This window comes from Pelobates fuscus, chromosome 4 (genome assembly GCF_036172605.1).
Source record: "Pelobates fuscus isolate aPelFus1 chromosome 4, aPelFus1.pri, whole genome shotgun sequence".
In the NCBI taxonomy this organism is placed as follows: Eukaryota; Metazoa; Chordata; class Amphibia; order Anura; family Pelobatidae; genus Pelobates; species Pelobates fuscus.
In genome coordinates, this window is record NC_086320.1 from 263,450,597 (window position 1) to 263,474,568 (window position 23,972).

The 23,972-nt window shown below is 41.3% G+C and overlaps 1 protein-coding gene across 1 annotated transcript in view; it reads left to right on the plus strand.

The window, feature by feature from the left end:
- VPS41 (VPS41 subunit of HOPS complex) overlaps positions 1-23,972 on the plus strand; it is a 312,102-nt gene that overhangs the window by 106,603 nt on the left and 181,527 nt on the right. The window contains exon 5 of the mRNA XM_063450642.1: positions 18,446-18,520. Within this exon, the coding sequence (XP_063306712.1) occupies positions 18,446-18,520 (75 nt within the window). The remainder of the gene's footprint in view (positions 1-18,445; positions 18,521-23,972) is intronic.

A 23,972-nucleotide genomic window follows, 5' to 3' on the forward strand; every position in this document is an offset into this window, starting at 1 on the left:
CCACCACAGGATAGCAGCCTTCTTTCCCCACTTCTCCTTTACTGCTACACCTCAACACTGAACTTTTGAACTATTTTAGACAGATAAAAAAGTTGCTGGTCTTTTTCAGTCCTACTGATAATGTATTAAGACTGATCAGACCATCAATGTTAAAATTACTTTCTGAGCCAGATGAAGGAAGGTGTTCAAAATGAAGTAAGCAAAGAAACTGCTTTCTGTTTTTGTTTGCTTTCTTTAAAACGGCATTGTCATGCTGATCTTACCTTTCCCCAATTGCTTCCTCTTCTCTTCCTTTCTCAGGATCTGTTCTTCATGTCTTCCTATCTGATCTAGTTTTCTTTCAAATATAATACTATACGTTGCCTTATGTATTTTTCCTACGCTTGACCAGCTTTGACCCACTTCCAGTGGTCAAAGGAATTTTCCCATAATACACACCCTCGCCTCTGTGATTTTGTGATGATTCCTTTCATTATTCCCGAACGTCTTGTCATTTAGACAGGACACCGACGAAACTACCGTAATTATGTTACCGAGTAAACTAGCAGAAGCAAAACACAGAGAGATGGATGCAGGTCTTTATTAACATACCAATCGGGCCTCAGATGAGCTAACATTCCAAACAGATCTGTGAGAGCAACACATGGTGTACGTTCCTTATATAGCACTATAACTCTTCCCATTAATAGCTACATCTACATATACCTTTAACCAATCAATGAGCAGAATATAGACTTGTACATCTGGTCAAACCACATGGCCCATCCAATAAATAAGTGCAATTTCAGTTCCTGCATTCCTGCACATGCTCAGTACATTGATGACAGTATCCTAGCTATGTGTAGCTAACTAACTGACACAACATACACATATGCCACATGGAAATCTTGGCCTACTAAATTTACATTCACCGAAATTCCACCGCATTCCCCCCTTTGATGCCTCTGATACAAATTATTCCAGATGCATCACCAATCACAGTTTTACCTACATCTCTCAAGTAGCCATTGAACCAGAGTAGACCTTGTAAGCATCTTAAAAACTCCTTCAACATTCCTCATCCTGAATATATTCCCTTTGGGCTAGGGGATCATACCTATAGACAGCCATTACACGAGCCGCTGTCTTTCTCTCTATAGTACTCTCTATAATACTACGTAGGGACCTTACCACTAATGGAATTAGACAGGGCAAAAAAAGACATAAGAATATGATAAACACTACTCCTCCTACTAACGCCGTAATTCCTCCAAGCTGCTCATACCAGCTTCCAAACCAACTATTAGGATTATACCCATTCCAGACCTGAGTCGGTACATGCGCAAGTTTAATCATGTGACTAGTAAGTTCAGCCACTGCCTGACCTTCATCATCTATATGCAAACAACAGTTGCTAAGGTTAAACTTTCCGCATACACCTCCTTCCACTGCTAATAGATAGTCTAAAGCTAATCTATTTTGATAGATGGCTGATCTCATCCTGGTATTTTGCTTAGCTAGAAGATTAAGCATTTGAGCTGTCTAGTAATAATCTCAACCACCGCCTGTAGTCTAATAATGCGGTTGAGCATATATATCGGAGTTCTATATCCATAAGTGCCATCTTCTGCCCAAGTAGCAGGTCCATAATAATTAATAATACGTTGAGGGGGCCACTCATCATCTTCCCAACTACCTATATTCAAGGATGCGCTCTTCCTTTTATGATTTACATTGTAAACCTTAACTCCCAAGGTCTCTCCTGTCTCAATTGGCAACAAGAAGAAGGATGGTTTGAGCATACCATGCCCCTTCCCAATCTTTTGGTAACTCTGAATAAGCTTTCTTACCACAGATCCAGTATAAATTAGCTGGGGCTTTCCAACTAGATGAAGCAGTCAAACCATACCTTATGGGAATGCAGATGACGCTTGAAAGATATTTTTATATATTTTACATTTAGTCGTCTTACAGTGGGCCCTTTTCTAAATTCTGCTTTTAAAAATGTAGTTTACTTGGATTAGTAATAATTCCAGAATACAAGCAGCCATTTTAACTGCTAGCCATGTAATTTGAATCCATTGCTCCTCCCTTATAAGTTATTTTACTTTTTTTGTTGGTTCTGGCTACTGTAAAATGAAGAATGAAAAAGCTGATTAAAGATTAAAGATTAAATCAAATTTCTTATTTACACATGGCTTATGCCAGGTATCACTGATTTCTTATTTGAAGTTATACAAGCTGAAACATTAATAGTACTGATTTATGCTGCGAGAGTCTAAAACAGAATCTATAAGTAGTTTAAAAATTTTTTTTAAAGGACTCCCTAAGATTTAAAACACTATACCATATGCTAGTGGTTATGCATGGAGTCTTTGGGTGCAATCACTCACAGATTTTGAGCTGCAAATAAGACGGTCCGGGCCGCACAGGAGCTCCTCCCACCGCCACCGCTCACCACACTGCCTCCTGGCTCGCCTGCTAAAGGGCTCCGTCCCCATTACCGCTCCTCTACCGTCCTCTGGGCTCAGTTGTTGCGGCGGCCTTTTGCGCCGAGATGCCCTGTGCGCCTGCGCCACAGGAGTTCCCACCACATCCAGCGCTGCTTTTAGTCTCTCCTCCAGCCACACCACTCCATGCTGACGAACCGCCGCCCTGACACTGTCCAGGATCGCTGCCATGCCGCTCTCAGCTTCCAGGGAATCCATCTGCAAGAGAAAAAAGAAAATTCCACACCAACCTGACAGCAAAAGCTACAAGAAGGTAAGAATTTAAAATGGATCCCAACTTAAAATGTCCGTTATTTATATGAAGATTCCTTAGGACACACCCCTTACTTGAAATCCTCCAATCAAACTGTCCCTTTTCCATATGCCTGCGTCCTAGCTCTGTCAAGACCCATTCCACCTAGCTTTGCTGTTCCATGGGCTTCAGAAGTTTTGGTTCTGAGAGAATCTTGTATTTTCTCTATCAACTGTAACAACTAACAATATAACTAGAGAATCACATTGCAGGTATAATTAAATAGGGGAAGGGAAACCGGTGAATTATTAGGCTAGCTGGCTCAGTCAAAACTGTTCTAAGCTTTAGGTTCCCCGAGTATTTGACTTTAATGAATATTAAACAGCCTAGGGAATTATTTCAGCTACTCCCCATAGATTTCACCTATGTATAGGTATTCACCTGTTTCCCTCACACAGAACATTGTGTATTACTTTTTACCCAGTTTCCAACTTTTCTTCACAAAATCAGGTTTCAGTACAAATTAAAGTAGATAAGTTATGAAAATGTCACATTTCTTGGCATACTTGTCAGGCAATTATTACAGTCAATTTTTATCTTTTCAACATTTTTCACAATGTATTTTCTCTCTGTCAATTGTATGTTCCTTCGTCAATTGTATGTCATATTTTTATACCAATAAATATATATTCTGTAGAGCTAATTAAAGCAAATTATTTGAATTAATATAGAACAATCATAAGTGTTTTTCTTTTTTTTGCAACATAACAATAATAATGAAATATTGTTTATTAGTAATATTCCATCAGTTGTTAAAGGGTCAGTTTGGGAGCCATCACACAGTATTTAACCAAACTGTTTTCATTTGTTTTGACACTTTCATGGGTCAGCCTCTGGTCCAACATCCTTTTGTGATAGCATGAACGCGGGAGTTCACCTTCCACGTTAGGGGACATAATTTCTGGCCATGTTTAAACTTAATTCATTGATGCTCACAGTCAATACATGTAATCCAAATAGAGACAAAATGTATATGTTTATTGTGAAAGTGGCACTTGAACATTCGGTAGATCCAAGACTGTAGAAAAAAGCCATGGACAGGAGGTCCTGGATGATGTCTAACCTTTCCAAAACAGTTTTGACTACTTACTGAAGTCTGGCACCAAGGGACTCCTGGCACCATAACAATTACAACAGGCTTACACTACCCTTTAATGCAATGCATGTGGTGGTTTAGATTGAGTGAAATACTGAGGATGTTTGTTTTGTTCTATTTTTGTAACATGCAGGTGATTATCAAAAAGCTGATTCTCTATATTGCATTTTTAGCAACTAGGTGACAGGGTATCATATACATGATACAATGTAGTCTGTATCCACCATAGAAGAACCCTGGGGTTTGTATAGGTGCATGATAGGACCTCTAGTTCTTTTAGATACTAGTGTCAGAAGCAATTGTTGAATTCATGTCATAGGACAGTAGCAACACAATGGGGGCAGGAACAAGTTTAGAATACTGATTAAATATGTACCATCAATTAGGAGCTCAAAACAACATCCTGCCCCCTCCCCTCTCCATGCCATCTCTCATCCTGCCCAACCTAAGCATTAGGGGACTTTTTTTTGTCACCAATACAGCTTAAATGCATTTAATAGGGATTGGCTTCATTAATACACGGCATATTCTTACATTTACCACAATGTGCTAGAGTGCTTTAAGTATCAAATGTAAAGGGCATTCACTATATGTGCAGTTGCCAATACTTAAAATCCCAATGAAGTGCATCAAAGTTATCACCATAAATAGTATTGCACTTTTTTCTAAAAATCCATATAAATACAAATGCAGTTTTTAGAATACCTATATATCAATAAGAAATTCCATTTTCAAAACGATTTAAGTATATGTAAAACAAAAAATACGAGACTGTGCAGAATATGTGTAATATCACATTCCCATTCAAACAATTCCCCAAAGGAATACAGTCACTAATCCTAGAGCCACTTCATGCTGGCTTTGGGTATATCTGCTTAAAAGACACAAGGGATGTGCCACTTTACTTCTATTCCATATGTAGCAATCTATAATATTTGGATAATAAACAAAGAGAACACAGGAATGCTCTATTAGTATTATACCATTCATAATTTTATTGCACAAAAAAACAGTTAAAAACTCTTACATCCAACTTGTAGGTTTAAAGCTCAAATATATATAAAACTATGGGTTAGGTCACATACAATGAGTAAAGGGTAAAATAAGGGTGGGCTGATTCACATAGGTGAACGACTGTGCAGTAGAAATCTAAATATGCAGAATGTGTGAGTTCTCCTAAAATCAAAGCAGAATCTGAATCAAAATATCAATATTTAATATATGTGTAATCCAAGCACATAATTACAATCAAAAACCCTAAAAAACACAAAGCAAACATTCCAGGATGTTTAACCCCTTAAGGACACAGCTTCAGAAGCTTGTCTTACGCTTAATGACACAAGCAATTTTTGCATTTTCTTGCTGTATGCGTTCAACTGCAATTTGCATCTCTCTCGTTTATTGCACCGACACATATTATATACTGTTTTTTAAAGGACATAAAGGGCTTTAATTTGATGTCACACACACACACACACACATATATATATATATATATATATATATATATATATATATATATATATATATATATATAAATGCTTATTTATTATTAAAAAAATACAGAAAAATGCAAAAAAAGAGATTTTTTTTTTTTAATTCTTTATTTTATTTGTGCAAGGGTTCAACACATCATGCTTACAATGCCACAACAGCAAGGGAAACAGTTATATAGACATCGTGTTACAGTAGTCAGGCATTAGAGGTTACTGCACATTTTTATAATTGTCGCTTATCAAGTAGTTTTTCAGTTCAGCTTATCGGAAAAGGTGTGGTACAAGGTTAGATCAAACATGACAACTTGAAACAATAAAAGGTTAATGCTATAGATTAAGTTAAAACGTTGCTTCTCTATCGCACAATGCTAGCACGGCTAGGGTGAATAGTCAGTCCAACTAGTGGTTACATTCACTATTACTGAACTGCTGCAGCTTATTTCAATATAGAATGAAAGTCGTGGTGCTTCAGACCACAGCGTGTTAATAACCTGGTTGGGCTACGCGGCCATTATACAGTACAGTATGCTGGGTCTATCTTATAAGTAAATGTAAGGGTCACAGACACGGACCAGAACAAAGCAAGACATTGTATTACATTTAAAGTAGCCCAGGTAACTGTTAAGTTATAAGCGCACCATTACTGTGTGTGTAGTACCTATGGCTGGTTGTGTCCTTAAGGACACAACTTCAGAAATAGAAGGGAATCATGACGGAATATTTCCGTCATGTGTCATTAAGGGGTTAAAGGCAGGGTTGTTGGCCGTAAGCCGCGGATTGCATAAGTTCAGGTTGCTTCACCCGATGCCCGTTCTAGCAGTTTTGCTTGAGTGGTTGAGTAATGGTCCCTTCTGGGTTCCCTCCACAGTGGGCCGTGTGTGGGCTCTCCGCCGGTTTTGTTTCCCTGGATCCATCTTTGCTGCATCTATTTCTGCATCGCGTTTGGCTTTGTGGTCATCAGTGTGGGGTTTGAGCTGTGCTGGTTGTTGGTTTCCGGGACCGCTGAGTGAGGGATTGGCGCCGGGTCTTCTTCAGTGGCACGGGATCGTAAGTTTCAGCGTTTGAGGGGCCTGGCACCGTTTCCCGCTTGATGGAGCTTCGGCTCCTACTCAGTTAAAGGTCGCTCTGGAGTTGTGAGGGGGACACCGGGTGGTCGGACGGATCCACGCCGCCACCTCTCTCATCGCCAGCTGGTAAGATTGTCTCCGGGCTTTAAGCTATGCCCAGAGGTGGGTGCGCAGCAGGTCTATGCTTGGGTGGGTGTGATTTAACTTTATTTATTTTTTTTACACACAGGGAGAGGAGGATCAGCACTGATCAGTCTCCCTGCACTTCACACAGAACCCGGAAGTGCAGGGAGGCGGAAGGTGAGTATTTGGAGCACATGTGCTCAGAGCGAGCACCGGTGCTGGGACAGCCCGACCGGGTGCTCCCGGTCTGCCTCTAATACAGAGGCAGACCAGAGCACTGTTAACTCCGCGATCGCCGCAATTGCGGCGATCTGGGGTTAACTTTAGTAAATGACAGAAATTTTCCGTCAATGGTCCTTAACTGAAGGACAAGGTTGACGGAAAATTTCCGTCCCCGGTCGGGAAAGGGTTAATTTATATTTGATTTATTATTGAGAATCAATCAGATTACAATGCCGTAGGGAAAAAAACCTGTGATCTGAGAAAATTCACAAACACAAACTGATCATAAATACCAAATAAATGTCTATTTAATAGACTAAAAAACAAAAAGATCACAAAGAGTAGAGGTATTAATTATAATCGAGATTTTTCTGATCACAATGCCGTAAATTAACAACTGTGATCTGAAAAACTCCAGAATTAAAAACCACTGAAGTGTATCAAATTAATGTATCAGTATCTGCATAAAACAAATTAAAAACAATGTTTCAAATTAAAAGGACTCTCCAGTGCCAGGAAAACAAATCCGTTTTCCTGACACTGCAGAATCCTGCAGTGCCCTCCTCCCACCCCCCATCCCATGTTGCTGAAGGGGTTAAAACCCCTTCAGTGACTTACCTGAATCCAGGTCAGGCTCCCTTCACGCTCTTCCCCAGCTGGCAGTGGAGACATAATGCGCATGTGCGGCAATGGCCACGCGCGCATTAGACCTCCCTATAGGAAAGTATTATTCAATGCTTTCCTATGGAGATTCCCGGCGACGCTGGAGGTCCTCATGCATAGCGTAAAGACGTCTAGCGTCATTTAAAACACTTTTCGTGTTTTAAGAACCGGAAAGCCCCTCTAGTGGCTGTATAAAAAACTGCAATAATTACACTTGCAAGGTTAAGGTTGATGGGAGTTGGAACCCAGACCACTTCAATGGGCAGAAGTGGTCTGGGTTCCTAGAGTGTCCCTTCAATGTATCTGCATAAAGCATAGGAAGTCACACTGTAAAGGGTGGAATCACAGCTAAACACTGGATTATGTATAATCTATATAACCCAGTAGTTGGCAATCTTTGGCCCTCCAGATGTTATGGACTACCTTGATTCTTTGCTAGCATTATGGCCCTGAGAGCATTATGGGAGATGTAGTCCAAAACATCTGGAGGGCCGAAGATTGCCCACCCCTGATATAACCCACTAGTAAGATTAAAAAAAGATATAATAAGCACAAAAACAAAAAGATAAACTGGCATGTATGAAAATAAAACGTGATAAATAATCTCTATATAGAGATGATAGCAGCAATTGTTATTGTACTTATCTGTGGGGGTCCCCTCCACAGGTCCAAGAAGGATGCTGCAACTGAGATCAACGGTTGTTGGGATGATAAAGTAAGTCACCAGCTAGCTCAACCCCCTGTTTCCCATCCTTACCTGAAGTGCACCATGATGTAACCAAATGCTTGTAATGACAGATCCACTGTCTGAGACTTTATCAAGACTTGTGTCCAAGGTCCAGATCTAGGGCTTATATACCCTCAAATCCTGGACCACTGATGAGTAATTAGTTTGATGAAAGCCAGAAATAGTGTACAGAGTGAAAGATCTTAATAGATAAAATAAGTAACCAGTAGGAGATTTGTAATATTAAAAATAAATGCAGTGTCAGATAAGATCACATTAATTAAATATATAGCATAAAACTCTTAAAAATTCTAAAACTATAAACATATATATTTTTCCACAAGTATGGAATGTATGAGATGTAAGATATGGGAGACTGACCTAGGTCTATCAAATTGTAGCGGTACTTACCCTTTCCAGGTGCCAGCCGGGGTCCTCTGTTAAAGCCGCGCGCGGCTCTGCTGCTGCACGAGCCGCGCGCGGCTCATCTGACGGCTGGAACTGGAAGGCGGGCAGTGACCGCGAGAAGCAGCCACGTGTCCCGCTTGACTCTAAGAGCACGCCGCGAGTCTCGGGCGCGCTTTTAAAGGGAAAGTGAGAGCCTAAATTAGAAAAGGCCTCCCATTGGTCCCTGTCATGCCACACTCCCCATACAATTACCTTTTGGGGGCGTGGATATGACAGGGACCAATCAAAATAGATGTTTAGTTATATATACTTACCTCTTTCCCTTAGTTCCTTGCCCTATCGTGGTTTCTGTTGCAGTTCCCTTTAGCGCTTGTTGTGTTCAGTTGTGTTCCTTCGTATTTGATCGTGGCTTTGTATTCTGACTTTGTTTACTCTTTATCCTTATCTGTTCTGTTTGCCGGCTTGCTGTTTACTGTGTACCAGACCCCGGCTAGTCCTAGTTTACGCTGTCTCTTTGTGCCCTTGACCTCGGATCGTTCCTGACTCTGTACTTCTCCTATATACGTCGAGTCCGGCCACTCTAAGGACCGGTAGACGTATCTCCCCTCTGTGTTGTCTTCTGTTTAGCTGAATTCTGCGTGTTGGGGTATATTCTCGTTACACAAATATAGGGGAAGCTATACTAAGCAACACCTCAAATATGTAGGTAAATAAGCATTGTGCATATATAAACTATGCTGATGGTAGTTAAAATTAGGTTTTTATATTTCTCCAATTTATAGTAATGTGAACAATGTCACATCAAGGAGTTATTCAGCCAACTCGATATGAGATGGTTAAAGGGACACTCCAGGCACCCAGATCACTTCTGCCCATTGGAGTGGTCTGGGTGCCAACTCCCACTACTCCTAACCCTGCAAGTGTAATTATTGCAGTTTTTTATAAACTGCAATAATTACCTTGCAGGGTTAACTCAACCTCAAGTGGCTGTCTACTAGACAGCCACTAGAGGGAACTTCCTGACTCATAGCACGGATTGCAAATAAGTGAAAAGTATACCCTTTGCCTCTAGAAAAATACACAAATAAAACGTCAATAAAATTACTCATGTAATAAATGCAACAGACTAAATAATAAAGTCCAATAATAGTCTGTGTAGGTCCCTTTGTTCCCGATGTTTTCTGGTGTTACTCCATGATCAAATAAAATATGAAAATGCAAAGAAAAAAAGGGGGTAAATTAGTGATACACTATTTCACTACAAAAAGGGAATCCTTTGTACAAATAAGAATATTAATAAATTGACTTTATTTGAATCTTAGCTGGAAGCTAAGTATCAGTGTAAAAAACTTCACATAAATTAAAATTGGAATTAAAACAAACTCCAGATATCTTTAAATGAATAATAGTAGGGCTTCGTTACGGTATGCCTACTAGTTAGTACAGAAAGTGCTGGGTGCAGACCTTATGCTGTTCTCGGCGTCCCGAAATCAGCAGTTCAGATGTTGGTTTGCTGGTAACAGTGAAGGTGAATGCTCCCCAGGCGCTGGCTTTGGTCTTAAGAATCAAATTTGAAAAATTGGTTTTATTCCATGTATCAAAATCAACGTTTCATTCCACACAGAGACCTTCCTCAGGATAGAGTGAATAAAAACTAAAGTGATAACCGGATTATCTGTGCTAGAGCTTCGCTGGACGTCCTCACGCTGTGTGAGGACCTCTAGCGTCACTCATTTATCCATAGGAAAGCATTTAAAATCTTTTTCAATGCTTTCCTATGGGGAGACCTAATGCGCATGTGCGGCATTGCCGCGCATGCGCATTAGGTCTCCCCGGCCGGTGGGCGGGATCAGTCTCACCCACTGGCCGACGGAGTCAGTAGGAGGAGCTGCGCGGAGGAGGAGGCAGCGTCGCTGCCTCAGGTAAGTGACTGAAGGTGTTTTCATCCCTTCAGTAACTGGGGATTGGGGGATGGGAGGGAGAGGGGACCCGCAGTACCAGGAAAACAGATTGTTTTCCTGGCACTGGAGTTTCTCTTTAACGATAGTAAAAATACTGTTTGTGTATGTATGTGTGTGTGTGTGTGTGTGTGTATATATATATATATATATATATATATATATATATATATGTGTGTGTGTCTTCCCCCTAGTATAAAATATATGGAGTCTAGGATATCGGAGACTAACCTAGATGTTCTACCTATACTAACCTATGCTAAATGACACCGCTGAGTAGTATATATATTAGCATTATGTGTAAAGAACTAAGCTAATGGTATTTTAAATGAGACTAGAGATACTTCTCCCAATTGTTAAAAAGTGAGAGATGTCACATCAAGGAGTTATTCAGCCATCTCGATATGTGATAGTTCAGCTATTGTTTATGTTTAGATGATTTAATCTATCTCCTCATTCAAATCATATTTTTTAAGTGTGTTTACCTTGAATATTCATTTGATTTCGGCTATATTAAGATGTCTTTTTCGTTTGGCTGTATCAGAAATCTTACATATCACTTCTACACCCATAATCGATATATGGGAAGGATTAATATCGTGGGCTAATTGGAAATGGTGTGCTACAGGGTATTTGTGGTCTTTGCGTAGTATAGCCAACCTGTGTTCTCTAAACCTGACCTTTAATGGTCTCGTGGTTTGTCCCACATATTGAAGACTGCAAGTACAGGTAAGTAGTCCTTTGTTATTATGGCTTTTTATTTGGCATTTTTTGGGGGCTGAAAAAAAAAAGATTTTAGAAGAAAGAAAACATCAAATTTAAGTTGTTTTTTTTTTTTCTGGTACTTAGTTAAATGGTCCCCCCTCATTATTTTTAGGGTGAGGGGGGTAGGTAGGTGTTATTTTTTTTAGGAGGGGGGTTATTTTTTTATTTAGGGCCCCCACCTGCCGCTCAGGGGTGGGAGCCAAGGGGAAGGACATTATGTCCCCCCCCCCCCCCAAATTAGTATTTTAGGGCCTCCTCCCACCGCTAAGGGGTGGGGGCCAGAGGGGAGGACATTAGGTCCTCCCCCTCATTCTAATTAGGTCCCCCCAAATTAGTATTTAGGGCCCCCACCCACCGCTCAGGGGTTGGGGCCAGGGGGGGAGGACATTAGGTCCCCCCTAATTAGTATTTAGGGCCCCCACCCAATGCTCAGGGGTGGGGGCCAGGGGGGAGGACATTAGCCCCCCCTCATTCTAGTGTCCTCCCTGCCATCCCCCCTAATTGGTATTTAGGGCCCCCACCCACCGCTCAGGGGTGGGGGCCAGAGGGCTGGACATTAGATTCCCCCCCCCCCCCCCCTTATCCTGATTTAGGGCCCCCCACTCGCTCACTGGTAGCATGCAGAAAACCATTAACATTAACTTTCTTTTGGTATGTTTTGGTGAGGACTCTATCAAAATTAACCCATAGTAGCAGGTCAAGAAATTCGATCTGGACTTTTTGTTTATTGTAGGCGAATGTAAGGCCCCAATCATTAGTATTGAGGAAATTTTAAAAAGTGTCAATATCATTCCATTCCACCTTCCAAATAGTTATAATGTCGTCTATAAACCGAAGATATAAGACCAGATGATCAATTGAATCAGAGTTGTCTAATATATACGATTGTTTCCCAAAAACCCATAAAGGGATTTGCATATGAGGGCGCAAATCTCGCCCCCATAGCTGTCCCCTTGGTCTGTAGATAAAATACATTGTCAAAGTTAAAATAGTTGTGTGTGAAAATAAAATTTCAATGATTGCTTCCGCCTGAAGTGGTGGAAGAAGAGGATCAGGTAGCAAAAAATGTCTTAAGGCTCATAAGCCTTGGGCCTGGTAAATGTTAGTATAAAGTGCAGCTACATCTATGATCAACCAGCTGTAATTTTCTTGCCAGGTTATCTCCTGCATAAGAGAGAGCACATGGCTTGTATCATGAATATAAGAGGGGAGGTTTATTACAAATCTCTGCAAATGTATGTCCACCCATTTAGATAGTGGAGCAGTCATCGACCCGATTGAAGATATAATCGGGTGAACTGCGGGGTTATCCAAACTCTTATGTATTTTAGGGAGATAGTAAACAATGGGGATATCCCCAGGACCTGAACGGAGATATCCCTTTTCTTTTTTCTCTAGGATGCCTCTCCTATGCATATTCTCAATGAGAGTTTTCAACTCTTTAGTGTATTGAATAGTGGGGTCCTGTTGGATCACTCTATAGAATTCAGTGTCCTTCAATATTCTGTTTGCCTCTTTTAGATAATCCTTTCTATTTAAGTCCACAATCCCTCCACCTTTATCAGCACCTTTGATAGGGATTTCATAATTGGTTCTTAGATCCTGAAGAGCATTGAGTTCAACTTTTCTAAGGTTATTGGTAATTCTTTTCTTGTTGTTTGTTTTGTTTATTACATCCAATTCTTTAAGATCCTTCAGCACAAGGTCATAGAATATAGGGATGAAGTGTCCTTTGTTGGCCACAGGATAGTGTGTAGAGGGAGGTTTTAAACCTGTTTGGATGTTTGAGTTAATAACCTTTAAAGTATCTACATCACAGAGCTCTTCATCCTGCTCATTGATGAGAGTTAAAAGGCTCTTCAATATGATCCTATCTTGTGAGTTATTAGGATAGCATTTTGGGGACACCCCAGCAGTAGGTAACCTGCTACCTCTCCTCGGCGGGGGCAGAGATGCTATTATTCTTAATTATCGGGTGCAGAGCCCTCATGACCTGGAGGCCTGCATGAGCAGTTTGGGTCTTGCTGAGGCTTCCAGAGCCAAGGGTATGCACCTGTCTAACCTGGGTCCCTCAAAGATTCCTGTATTGCCACCTCGACCATCCCCAGGACATTCATCCAATATTGCAGTCATTTGACTGATAATGTTTATGCGTTCTGCAGTCGGCGAAAGTAGCCCTCATCATGTTTGGAAGGCCATCCAGGGCCACTCACGCTGTGTGACGTTTATTCAGGTGCTATTCACAATTTTTTTTATCTTTAACGTTGTTGATTTAAAATAATCTCTTTTGACGTTCTGACTCCCTTGGCTATTCATGCAATTGCTAACTTTAATAAGTCCCCATATGCAGACACCAGAGGACCTCATCTCCCCCACCCCTCCATCTGATCCCACATTTACTTTACGTGTTCATGACCAACATTCACCAGGGTGAGGGTAAACTCTCCTGGGGTACTTTGCTGCCTCCTAATCTGGCATGTCATTCCATAATCTCACTAGCAATGTCTTTACACAAATCACTGATATGCCAGGCTTGGCGTTATTTGCTTTTTACAAATTCATACTTGAATTCTATCCACATGTCTGTTAATCTCTACCTACTTATTCACTCACTACTAAAGCAGATATAGACATGTCAGTTTTACATGTTTATATAGAAAAAAAATTGTGCAGTTTCTCATGCCACTGTGTTCTTACTACTATGCTCGTTGTGTCGCTGTGGTGGCGATTACTGCTGGAATGTATTTACTTGCACAACAAAAATAAAGAATTCTATATATATTGGTGACTAGAGTGTCGATTTAATACAACTTTTATAAACTTTGAAGTTGATGAAGAACTTACTTTACACAAATGGAAAGTGGAAACATAGTGGGATTAACCATACGGTTGCCTAAGGCAGCTGTCTGCAGCTTAAACAGAGGCCCAATGGCAGCACACCATTAATTTACACGTATTGATAAATGATGGGGAGTGGGTAAACTAGTAGCTATTTAGGGCTCTGTTGGATATTAATCCACCTCTTGACTAGAATATCCCTACTTTCTTGTCTGGTGCTTATGCAAACAGTTTACCAACTGTATTTACCGGTAGTTTGATTTTTCAACACATCATTAATTTTAGAGTCCCATAAAATCTACTTTGGTTTGTTACTTGATTCATACATGAAAATGAGTGAGCCAGTTACTCACACACAGGCATGACTGATACGTAAGGGAGGCCAAGAATGCTCCAAAGCAATTTTAAGTGCACAGTAAATCAATTACTGCAGTTACTACTGTAGCCGAATCGTCTGCAGATCACAGGCGGGTCTGTCAAAAATATTTCTCAGGCCAGATAGTTGGAACATGTATGCTAATTTGAGAAGTTGAAAATAATAGCCATAAATATAATGAATTTACTCATAGTATTATTCAATCTGATAGTGTTTTCTTTCTGAAGTAGAAAGAAAGTTGCTGAAACTTGTTGGATCTTTTAAGCAGGAACTTACAATAAATACTTTCTACATTTGTTGGTTTTTAATGGCGTATATATCTTAAAAGACCAGTTTTCTTTGTATAATTGTCTGCAAGACAGTTAAAAGCTATATCTTATTATGCTTCACTGTAACATAATATTGTGTGTCCCAAGTCAGTGGATTCCAAAATGTGGTAAGTTCTTTATCCTAATGTCCAACATCAACAAAAAGAAAACTCTCCTGGATCAATGTCATCCATTTCTTGATGGATACATGGGGGGATGGTTGCACTCACCTAAACATGCTTAAATGGGGTGCTGCTGGGGGCCATATTATACAATAAATACACAAGATCCAGCGCACTCTCCTATCTACTAAACAGCAACTTCAATGTTGACAGATTTTATTAGTTTGTAAAAGTTTTTTTTAAAAACACCTAATCTAGGCAAAAAAATGGGGATTTAGTTACATTATATGATCATACATTGCATAAGCCTGCCACAACGTCAATGTACCCCATCTTTGGCAGGTCCTACTCTCACAGTCTAATGTCTGCTCTTATGAGATTAACCACTTACTTGGGAAAAAATTCCATCTGAGGCTCTCTGCAGTACAAGGCTAAATAGGGACCTGAGATGAGGCACCTGTAACAGGGAGGGGTGCAGAACCAAGGAGTTGGCTAGACTCCCAAATATATATAGGAAACATGGGGGGATGGTTGCACTCACCTAAACATGCTTAAATGGGGTGCTGCTGGGGGCCATATTATACAATAAATACACAAGATCCAGCGCACTCTCCTATCTACTAAACAGCAACTTCAATGTTGACAGATTTTATTAGTTTGTAAAAGTTTTTTTTAAAAACACCTAATCTAGGCAAAAAAATGGGGATTTAGTTACATTATATGATCATACATTGCATAAGCCTGCCACAACGTCAATGTACCCCATCTTTGGCAGGTCCTACTCTCACAGTCTAATGTCTGCTCTTATGAGATTAACCACTTACTTGGGTTACTTATTTCTTGATGGATGTATGACCTTATGGTACAGCACCTAACCCTGGTAGTATATACTGACTAGTCTTTACCAAGACATGTGCCAAGGTTGTCCAAGTTAAATAGCTCAAGTTATTACACTTCTTCTTGCAAGAATTAAACCAATTGGACCCCACTTTTACGGGTGAGGCAAAGGCTCGGTCCTCCTGGACCTGCGACGACAGGTGGAGGACTTAGACAATCGCGGCAGACGGAATGATATCCGCGTAAGGGGCTTGCCCGAGGAAGCGGGTGAAGAACTTACCACCATCCTTACGCGCCTTACTATCTCCAAGTCAAGTCCTATTATTCCACCACAATAACTAAACAACAATACCACCGGGACCTCACCAGCTTTGAGAAGATATGCACAACCAGGCGACATATGGAGAGAGGGATATCGACTCTATACGCACTACTACTGGAGGGAGAGAATAGACCAACACCGAAGTTCATCAGATGGGAGAGGGAAATGGGCGAGACACTGACCACTCAAGAGTGGGACAAAATATTCCTTCTCACCCACAAAAGCTCCATCTGCTCGAAGTTCCAGGAGATGAGATACAAAGTACTGACGACCTGGTACAGGACCCCTGATATCCTAAACCGTATGAATCCAAACATAGAGGACACGTGCTGGCGATGCGGACAAGAAAGAGGCACTATGATCCACATCTGGTGGTCCTGGACAGCAATAGCCCATTATTGGGAGATGGTCAACATGAAAATCAGGTAAATCGCAGACCCGGAACTACCTTTTCAACCCCTGCCCATGCTACTGCACCACACAAGCATGTCTCTGAAAACGTATAAGAAGTCCCTGACGAAACATTTACTGACTGCAGCAAAATCCCTGATACCCACACTGTGGAAAAGGATGGCGGCTCCCACCTTCCAAAAGTGGGTAGACAGGGTAGGAGAAATACGGGCAATGGAGGCAATGACCGCAGCCATGCAGGGCCGAACCGAACAGTGCAACCAGACATGGACCCCATGGCTCTTGTACACATTGGCTGACAGACCAGCCCGCTGAAACCCACATCCCAACCCAGACCCGCCACCTCCTGTCCCCCACACCCTTACCTCCCACAGCTGCTACCCGCTCCCCTCCCCCACCTACCCTTATCATGATCCTCGCTAACCACCGTACCCCGACTTACCTCTAACAGGACTGGACTACACATTAGGCTCGACGGGACCACACCTAAAAGGACACAATTAGCAGGAGTAACAACCTCAACTGACTCGTTCAAAGACAAGATGAAGTGCATAGACCACCTAGACAGCTACAGTTTCACAGCTCAAGACTACACGACTGCCAAGGCCCAAGACTCTCCCTTTATCAGGGGATAGGATTGAACTAGCCCTACAGGGACCTCTCCTAAACAGGTACGGGCGAGAGCGCACAGCCAACTTCACTCCCAGACACACAGACCGACCCTATGCCAAGGAAAGAAACACGGCCAAATACTCCAGAACAACTGACAGAGGGAACATACACTACAGACCCTGAGCAGGAACCCATAACTAAGACAGGACACCATAACTCTAGCCGCCCAACACGAGCCTAGCCCCCCACACAGACAACCCTCATAAAACCCGGTACACGTCGCCAACCGACCACCAGACCCAGTCCAAGTCCCATTACCAACCCGAACACCACCACGCTTCAAAGGTGTAAAGTTATGAACAACGGAATGCATGGCTAAGTAATTGAACTTATGTACAGAACCCCGAGAGAAATGCGATAACGCAGAATGCACAATCCCTTTGTACCTCAAGTGCAAATTACTGTATTCCAACTCCATGCCAAGCTACACCATATTGTATATACTGTTTATATACTCTTTGAAGATACCCTTCCTTCACCTGACCAGTATTCCTGTAAACCTGTTCTATTCTACATGAAAAAACTAAATCTAAATAAAAATTGTCAAAAAATATATATACATACACACACACACACACACACACTCTTTCTCTCTCTCTCCCACTCTCTCCGTCTCCCACTCTCTCTCTCCCTCCCTTTCTCCCCCCTCTCTCTCTACCCCCTCTCTCTCCACCCCCTCTCTCCACCCCCTCTCTCTCTGCCCCTTCCCCTTCTCTCCCAATTTAATGGTACTCATTTACCTCGAAAGGATAAAGGGCTGAGCCAACCCTGCCGAGATTTGAACCTGCAACCCAATGTGTGTCATTTGTGAAGAAATTGTCAGTCCTTGGACATTGCTTATAACATTCACAGCTATATTTATAAGTAAACAGATTGTTACTGAAATAGTCATGCCGCTTTTATAGGTGCATTCTGATGAGATAAAACGTATGCTTTTGTATAAGTCATTTGGACACAAGCAGACAGTGTGTTTAGAGTAGTGCTGTCTTAACCCCTTAATGACCAAACTTCTGGAATAAAAGGGAATCATGACGTGTCACACACGTCATGTGTCCTTAAGGGGTTAAAGGAACATGCCAGTTGATGAACTGCATGAAGCTTCATTGTACACCTTGGTTTTTCATATATCACGTTGACACACTTGTTTTTCTTTTTACTCTTTGCGATATGTTTATTGTATTTTGTGCAAAACAGTTGATTTTAAATGTTGATTTTGAATAATATTTATAAGAATATTTTTAAATATTTTTCAGAGCTCTGTGAAAATAAATCAGATTAGCTTGGACGATAGTGGAGAAAATGTTGGAATCTGCTCAGAAGATGGCAAGGTATGGTCTTCATTCTAGTATTAAAAAAAAGGGGGATCAAGAAGGAGATATTTATGATAGAGAAATAACAATATAGAAAACACAGGGAAGAGTTTTAAAATCAAATTCATCACCATTGAAACAAGTAATATTTTAATTTCTTTTGTGTTGATGATTGTTTAGCCTTTTCTACTGATAGCACACTCTTTTATGAATTTTGATCTGTGTGTATTCAGTCACAGTCTTAAAATTTACATATATTGTGCTAGTCCACTGTGGTAGTCCCCCGTGTTTTTGTCCATGCCAGTTTTTAGAGTAAACCTTATATGCGCTCTACTGTGACATAAACACGCCCCTTATCACTAATTTACAAGTAGAAGCCTGGGCACAACAAGTGGTTTCTTAATTAGGCAGTATTTATTTAAGGTACAGCTGTGAGTTTGCCTGTGTCAGCTTTTAAAACTCTGTTGCACCCTGTGCCTACTGATTGGTTGTTTTGCAGACTTTGTGCCAAAATCCCAGTGATTCCGTCTCTGTTCCTGGTCTTGCTTTTAGGCCTACTTGTTCTTATGTTTGACTTCTGGATTCTTGACCCTGGGTTAGACATTCAGGCTTCCTGAATTGTAAATACTACTAAAACAGGTCGACTATTTACTGTGGGATGGCACTCCAGGAACCATAACCACTACATTGGGAGTGTTCCTTTAAAGTAATTTTTTTATTCTATGCAGTTAAAGTAAATTTTAGGTACTTTCATTTAGTTGTTTTAATAAGGCACATTCCTGAAAGAAAAACAAGATAATACTTTTTACAGGTGTAAATGTTAAATAAGCCAACATTTCAAATGCATTTTGCTATCATTGTTACTTATAAGTTTTGAAGCACAGAATCAGGAATTTATTATTTCTGCAGCTCTATTGAGTTAACCTCTCAGCCTTCCAATTTGTGATGTGATCTAAAATGTAAGTGTTCAGCTGCCCTCAATCCATATGCCCATTATTGTGGTGGTATTTGGTCTCGTTCTGAAATTCATCTGATTACAGCCACATACATATATTTTTCCCTACAAATGTTCTTCAGGAAAAGTAATTACCAGAATGTCAATATTGTTATTTGTATTAAGCTGATTAACAGCCATAGAAAAAAAAAATATCTTGTGCATTTCATCACCAAGAACACTGCAATCCTACAAGACAGTAGACCCGTGCCTCACTGTTATAAATCTACAAAATTGGATTTTTTGTGGGCTAAAGGTTCTCAGTCTCACATTAAGACACTGGCAAACACTTATGTGCGTTTCCTTTGAATTATTAAGACTTTTGATGAGCAATTGTAGTTTATCAGCCTATTAAAGTATCCACTGACAGCCACGTTAAATAGATGTAAAATCAATATGTGTACAGTCGGATTCCAAAAGAATGGTGTCTACCTCTACAAGAGGAATCCATTTATCATTGTTGCTATCTTACGAACAATTATGAGGGTTTCTAGTGACTTTTGGGCAGTGTCATTTTAGGGGTTGTAATGATTTCTTTTTTTCTTGTTGCTTCTGTGTTTCAGTTCTTGTCTTCAGAGTTTTGTGGTGTTACTGAGTTTTGGAATAATAAGTTAAGACTTTGAACAGCCTGAGAAGTTGGATTTTTTTGATAGGTAACTAGTGTGCATAATAGGGTTGGCAAACGCTTGTGCACTAACTTATATCTACTAGGTCAGGGGTAAGCAACCTTCGGCACTCCAGATGTTTTGGACTACATCTCCCTTCATGCTCTTACAAAGCATCGAGGGAGATGTAGTCCACAACATCTGGGGGTGACAAGGGTTGCCTATCCCTGCTCCAATCTCACAGTTTCCTCTAGTGTATGTGTCCCCAGGTCTCTCAGTGTCCCCTAGTGTCTCAGTGCCCCCTAGTGTCTCCCAGTGTCTTCTAGTGTCTGTGTCTCCATGTCTCTCTGTGGCCTTTCCTCATACCTCACTTAACTGAGCTATTGGCTGTCTCTGCAGGCTGGGAACTGCTCCCCCGCTGATCAGTGAGTAGAGAGAGGCAGGGAGGGAGGTGCTGTAACTTCTTATGCCTGCCTCTCTCTTCACACAGTGTCACCTACTGGCCGGTGCCAGTATTGCATCTAATCTCAGTTTATACTGAGACTGACATTTGTATTACCTGTATTCCTGCAATACCGGCACCGGCTAGGCAGCCTCAAATACCTGATAAATACTTCTAAGAAATACCTGGCAACCCTCATCGTAGCGTTTTGTCTTTGTTTTTTTAAATCAATGGGCCTATTCCATGGGCTTGGGCATGGAGCTGCAGCTCCATCAGCCCCTATGTTAATCCGGCCCTGTAGTGTATGGAGTCTTGACAGGAGCATTAACATTCTTTATTGAATAAGTGCACAATAAAATATTAAATCAAGAACAATAAAATATGATGATAGAAAATAAAAAGTAAATCTGCATAAATAAATCTGTTTCACACTATTTTTTTTTATCACTTTTTAGTAATTTGAACTAAACTTACCGTAATTAAGTATCATGGTAACAAGCATACACTGCAGCCTCTGCTTATATATATACGGCCTCAGTTCACCTGTTGAAAACATGCACAGCTTCCAGTCACACAGTATGTCCCATAAAATACTCTCTACCTCATATCAGTGGGTGAATCTTGCCTGCAATGAGTACGCAGGTTTTATCCCCACAGTTAACTTTTAATATAATCTATTTCTTCGTTGGTTATACACCTTTGAGTGGTACTCTTACTCTGTCCCACAATTTTAAAGAGACACTATAGTCACTAGAATAACTACAGATTATTGTATTTGTTTTGGTGAGTATAATCATTCCCTTCAGGCTTTTTGCAGTAAACTCAGTTTCAGAGGAAATTCAGTGTTTACATTACAGCCTAGAAATACCTCTACTGGCAACTCCTCAGATGACTGCTAGAAGTGCTACCTGGGGCAGTGCTGCAAAATGTGCAACACTGACATTTAGTGTCTCCACCCTCCGCATAGAGACATTGAACTTTCTTCATAGAGAGGCATTGATTCAATGCATATCTATGAGGAGATGCTGATTGGCCAGGGCTGTGTTTGGCTTGTGCTGGCTCTGCCCCTGATCTGCCTCCTTAAAAGTCTCACCAATCCTATGGGAAAGCATTGTGGTTTGCTTTTGTTCAACACTGCTGATGATGTCAGCCAAGCAGGCAGATCAGAGGCAGAGCCAGCAGCAGCAGACTGGAACAAAAGTAAGATTTTGCTTTTATTTAGTGGGGCAAGGCATGGTGACTAGCTGATAATGTTAACACTATATGGTCAGTAATACATGTTTGTGTTCCTGACCCTATAGTGTTCCTTTAACTTTAAACAAATAACTCTTGATCATCAACACATAGCTCACAGTTTTATTTTGACAATAAATGAATATATACATATACACACACACCTTATTAATCTGGTAATGTCAGCAGTTGTTTAAAAAAAAAAAAAAGAAAAAAGAACAGGGTGACATCTTTTTGCCCTTTGTCATGTGGTGCCAGTACTTGGGTGGGTTTAATAGGTTTTTCCTCTTCTATAGAAGTGGCTGCCAGGAGTTTGGTGAATTTGATATAACATCTTACAACTTTGTATCGATTTGCTGGTTTTCACCGGACATCCCAAGTCTCCCGGTAGGTCCTGGAGACTCCCTCATATTTAATGCGGCTATCTGACACCCGCATACCATATGTAATATCCCGGAAATCATACACACAATTTGACAAACAATGTATGTCAGATTGTGTGTGATTGATTCTCAGGTTATTACATATGATAAATGCCCTCAATAATTGCCTCCCCCCTACTGATTACTCACCTAATGCACCAATGAATGGTATTTCTGGAGAGAGGCTCGGTCAGGTGCTCCGGCCCTTGAAAAATCTGACCCTGACCCTGAAGTTTCTGCCTGCTGGGAGGAAGTGATATCCTGTCACTTCCTCCCAGTTAAAAAGACAGTCAGGATGGAGGAGTCGGCAGCACCACAAGAGGCCGCATGGAGAGGCTGGAATGAGCAGCTACATGCTTACTCCCATCAGCCTCAGCCCTGTGTCACTGTGTATTTGTTTTTATGTGCCAGTGTGGGCATCTATGTGTCACTGTGTATATGTGCCAGTGTGTGTATTTGTTTGTATGTGCCAGTGTGCATCTGTGTGTCAGTGTGTATATGTGTGAATGTGCCAGTGTATGTCTGTGTGTATCTGTGTGTCAGTGTGTGTGTATTTGTGGGTATCTGTGTGTATGTGCCAGCTTGTGTGTGTGTATTTGTGTGTATGTGCCAGTGTGGATATCTGTGTGTGTGTGAGTATGTGTCAGTGCATGGATCTGTGTTTCAATTTGTATTTATATGCTGTGGCCGTGTAATAGCGCCCCCCTTTTTGCTATTTATGGCCCCCACCCGCTGCTCAGGGGTGGGTGCCAGGGGGTGGACAATAGGTCCCCCCTTATTGTTATTTATGGCCCCCACACGCTGCTCAGGGGTGGGGGCCGGGGAAGTGGACAATAGGTTCCCCCCCTCATTGTATTTATGGCCCCCACCCGTCGCTCAAGGGTGGGGCTCGGGGGCTCTAGGTCCCCCCTTCAGTTTTATACCCCCCACTCGCGCTGTGCGGGTAGGGGCTCTGGAGGGGGTACTAGGGACTTGTTTTTTTTGGTTTTGGTTTTTAACAGTGAGCAGCCACAGGCTGCTCACTGTTTAGTAGACATGACCCTACTCGCAGCATAGTGAGTAGGGGCATTCAGGAGATTTGAATCTCCCTCATTTCATAATGGGGGTCATATTGAATGATGGAGGACATGGGGGGCGTAGGAAGTGTCAGGGAGCACTGCTCCCTGCCGCTTCTATTTTTACATTATACGAGAAGGGAGCTGTGCGCCGGTATCTCCTTCCTTGTAATAAACTGAACGTACGAACAAACAAACACTGATATTTAGTGTTTGTTTGTTCATTTGACATTTCTATTCATTTATTAGTCTTTCTGACTAATTAATAAGTAGATGAAATTTCCGTTCACATGCCCAAGTGTTTAACTGGGCATGTGCAGGAATTTCACAGTGCTATCTAGTGTGGGCAGATGACGTGTCCGACAGGGCCTTCATCTACCCACACACAAAGATGGCGGCAGCCAGAACCTAGGTCCGGGCACAAAATAAAAACTAGGTAATATGGGGGGGCTTAGGGGCATTTGGGGGTGACTTGGGGGTCAATTAGATGTAGTGGAGTCCGGAGGGGGGGGGGGGGGGTAAAAAAAAACGGGATTCGGACATGACAGTGCCGCTTTACAATGTGGTGGTGGCTGCCTGAGTAAATCAATGAATTTGATGATGATCAGAAGTAGAACATGTAACTTTTCTGGGAATGTGATGTGTATGAAGGACTAACAAGGAGACCATTTCCAGGATGGAGAGTGAGAAAAAGAACAAGAGGCATACATCATTAAAAT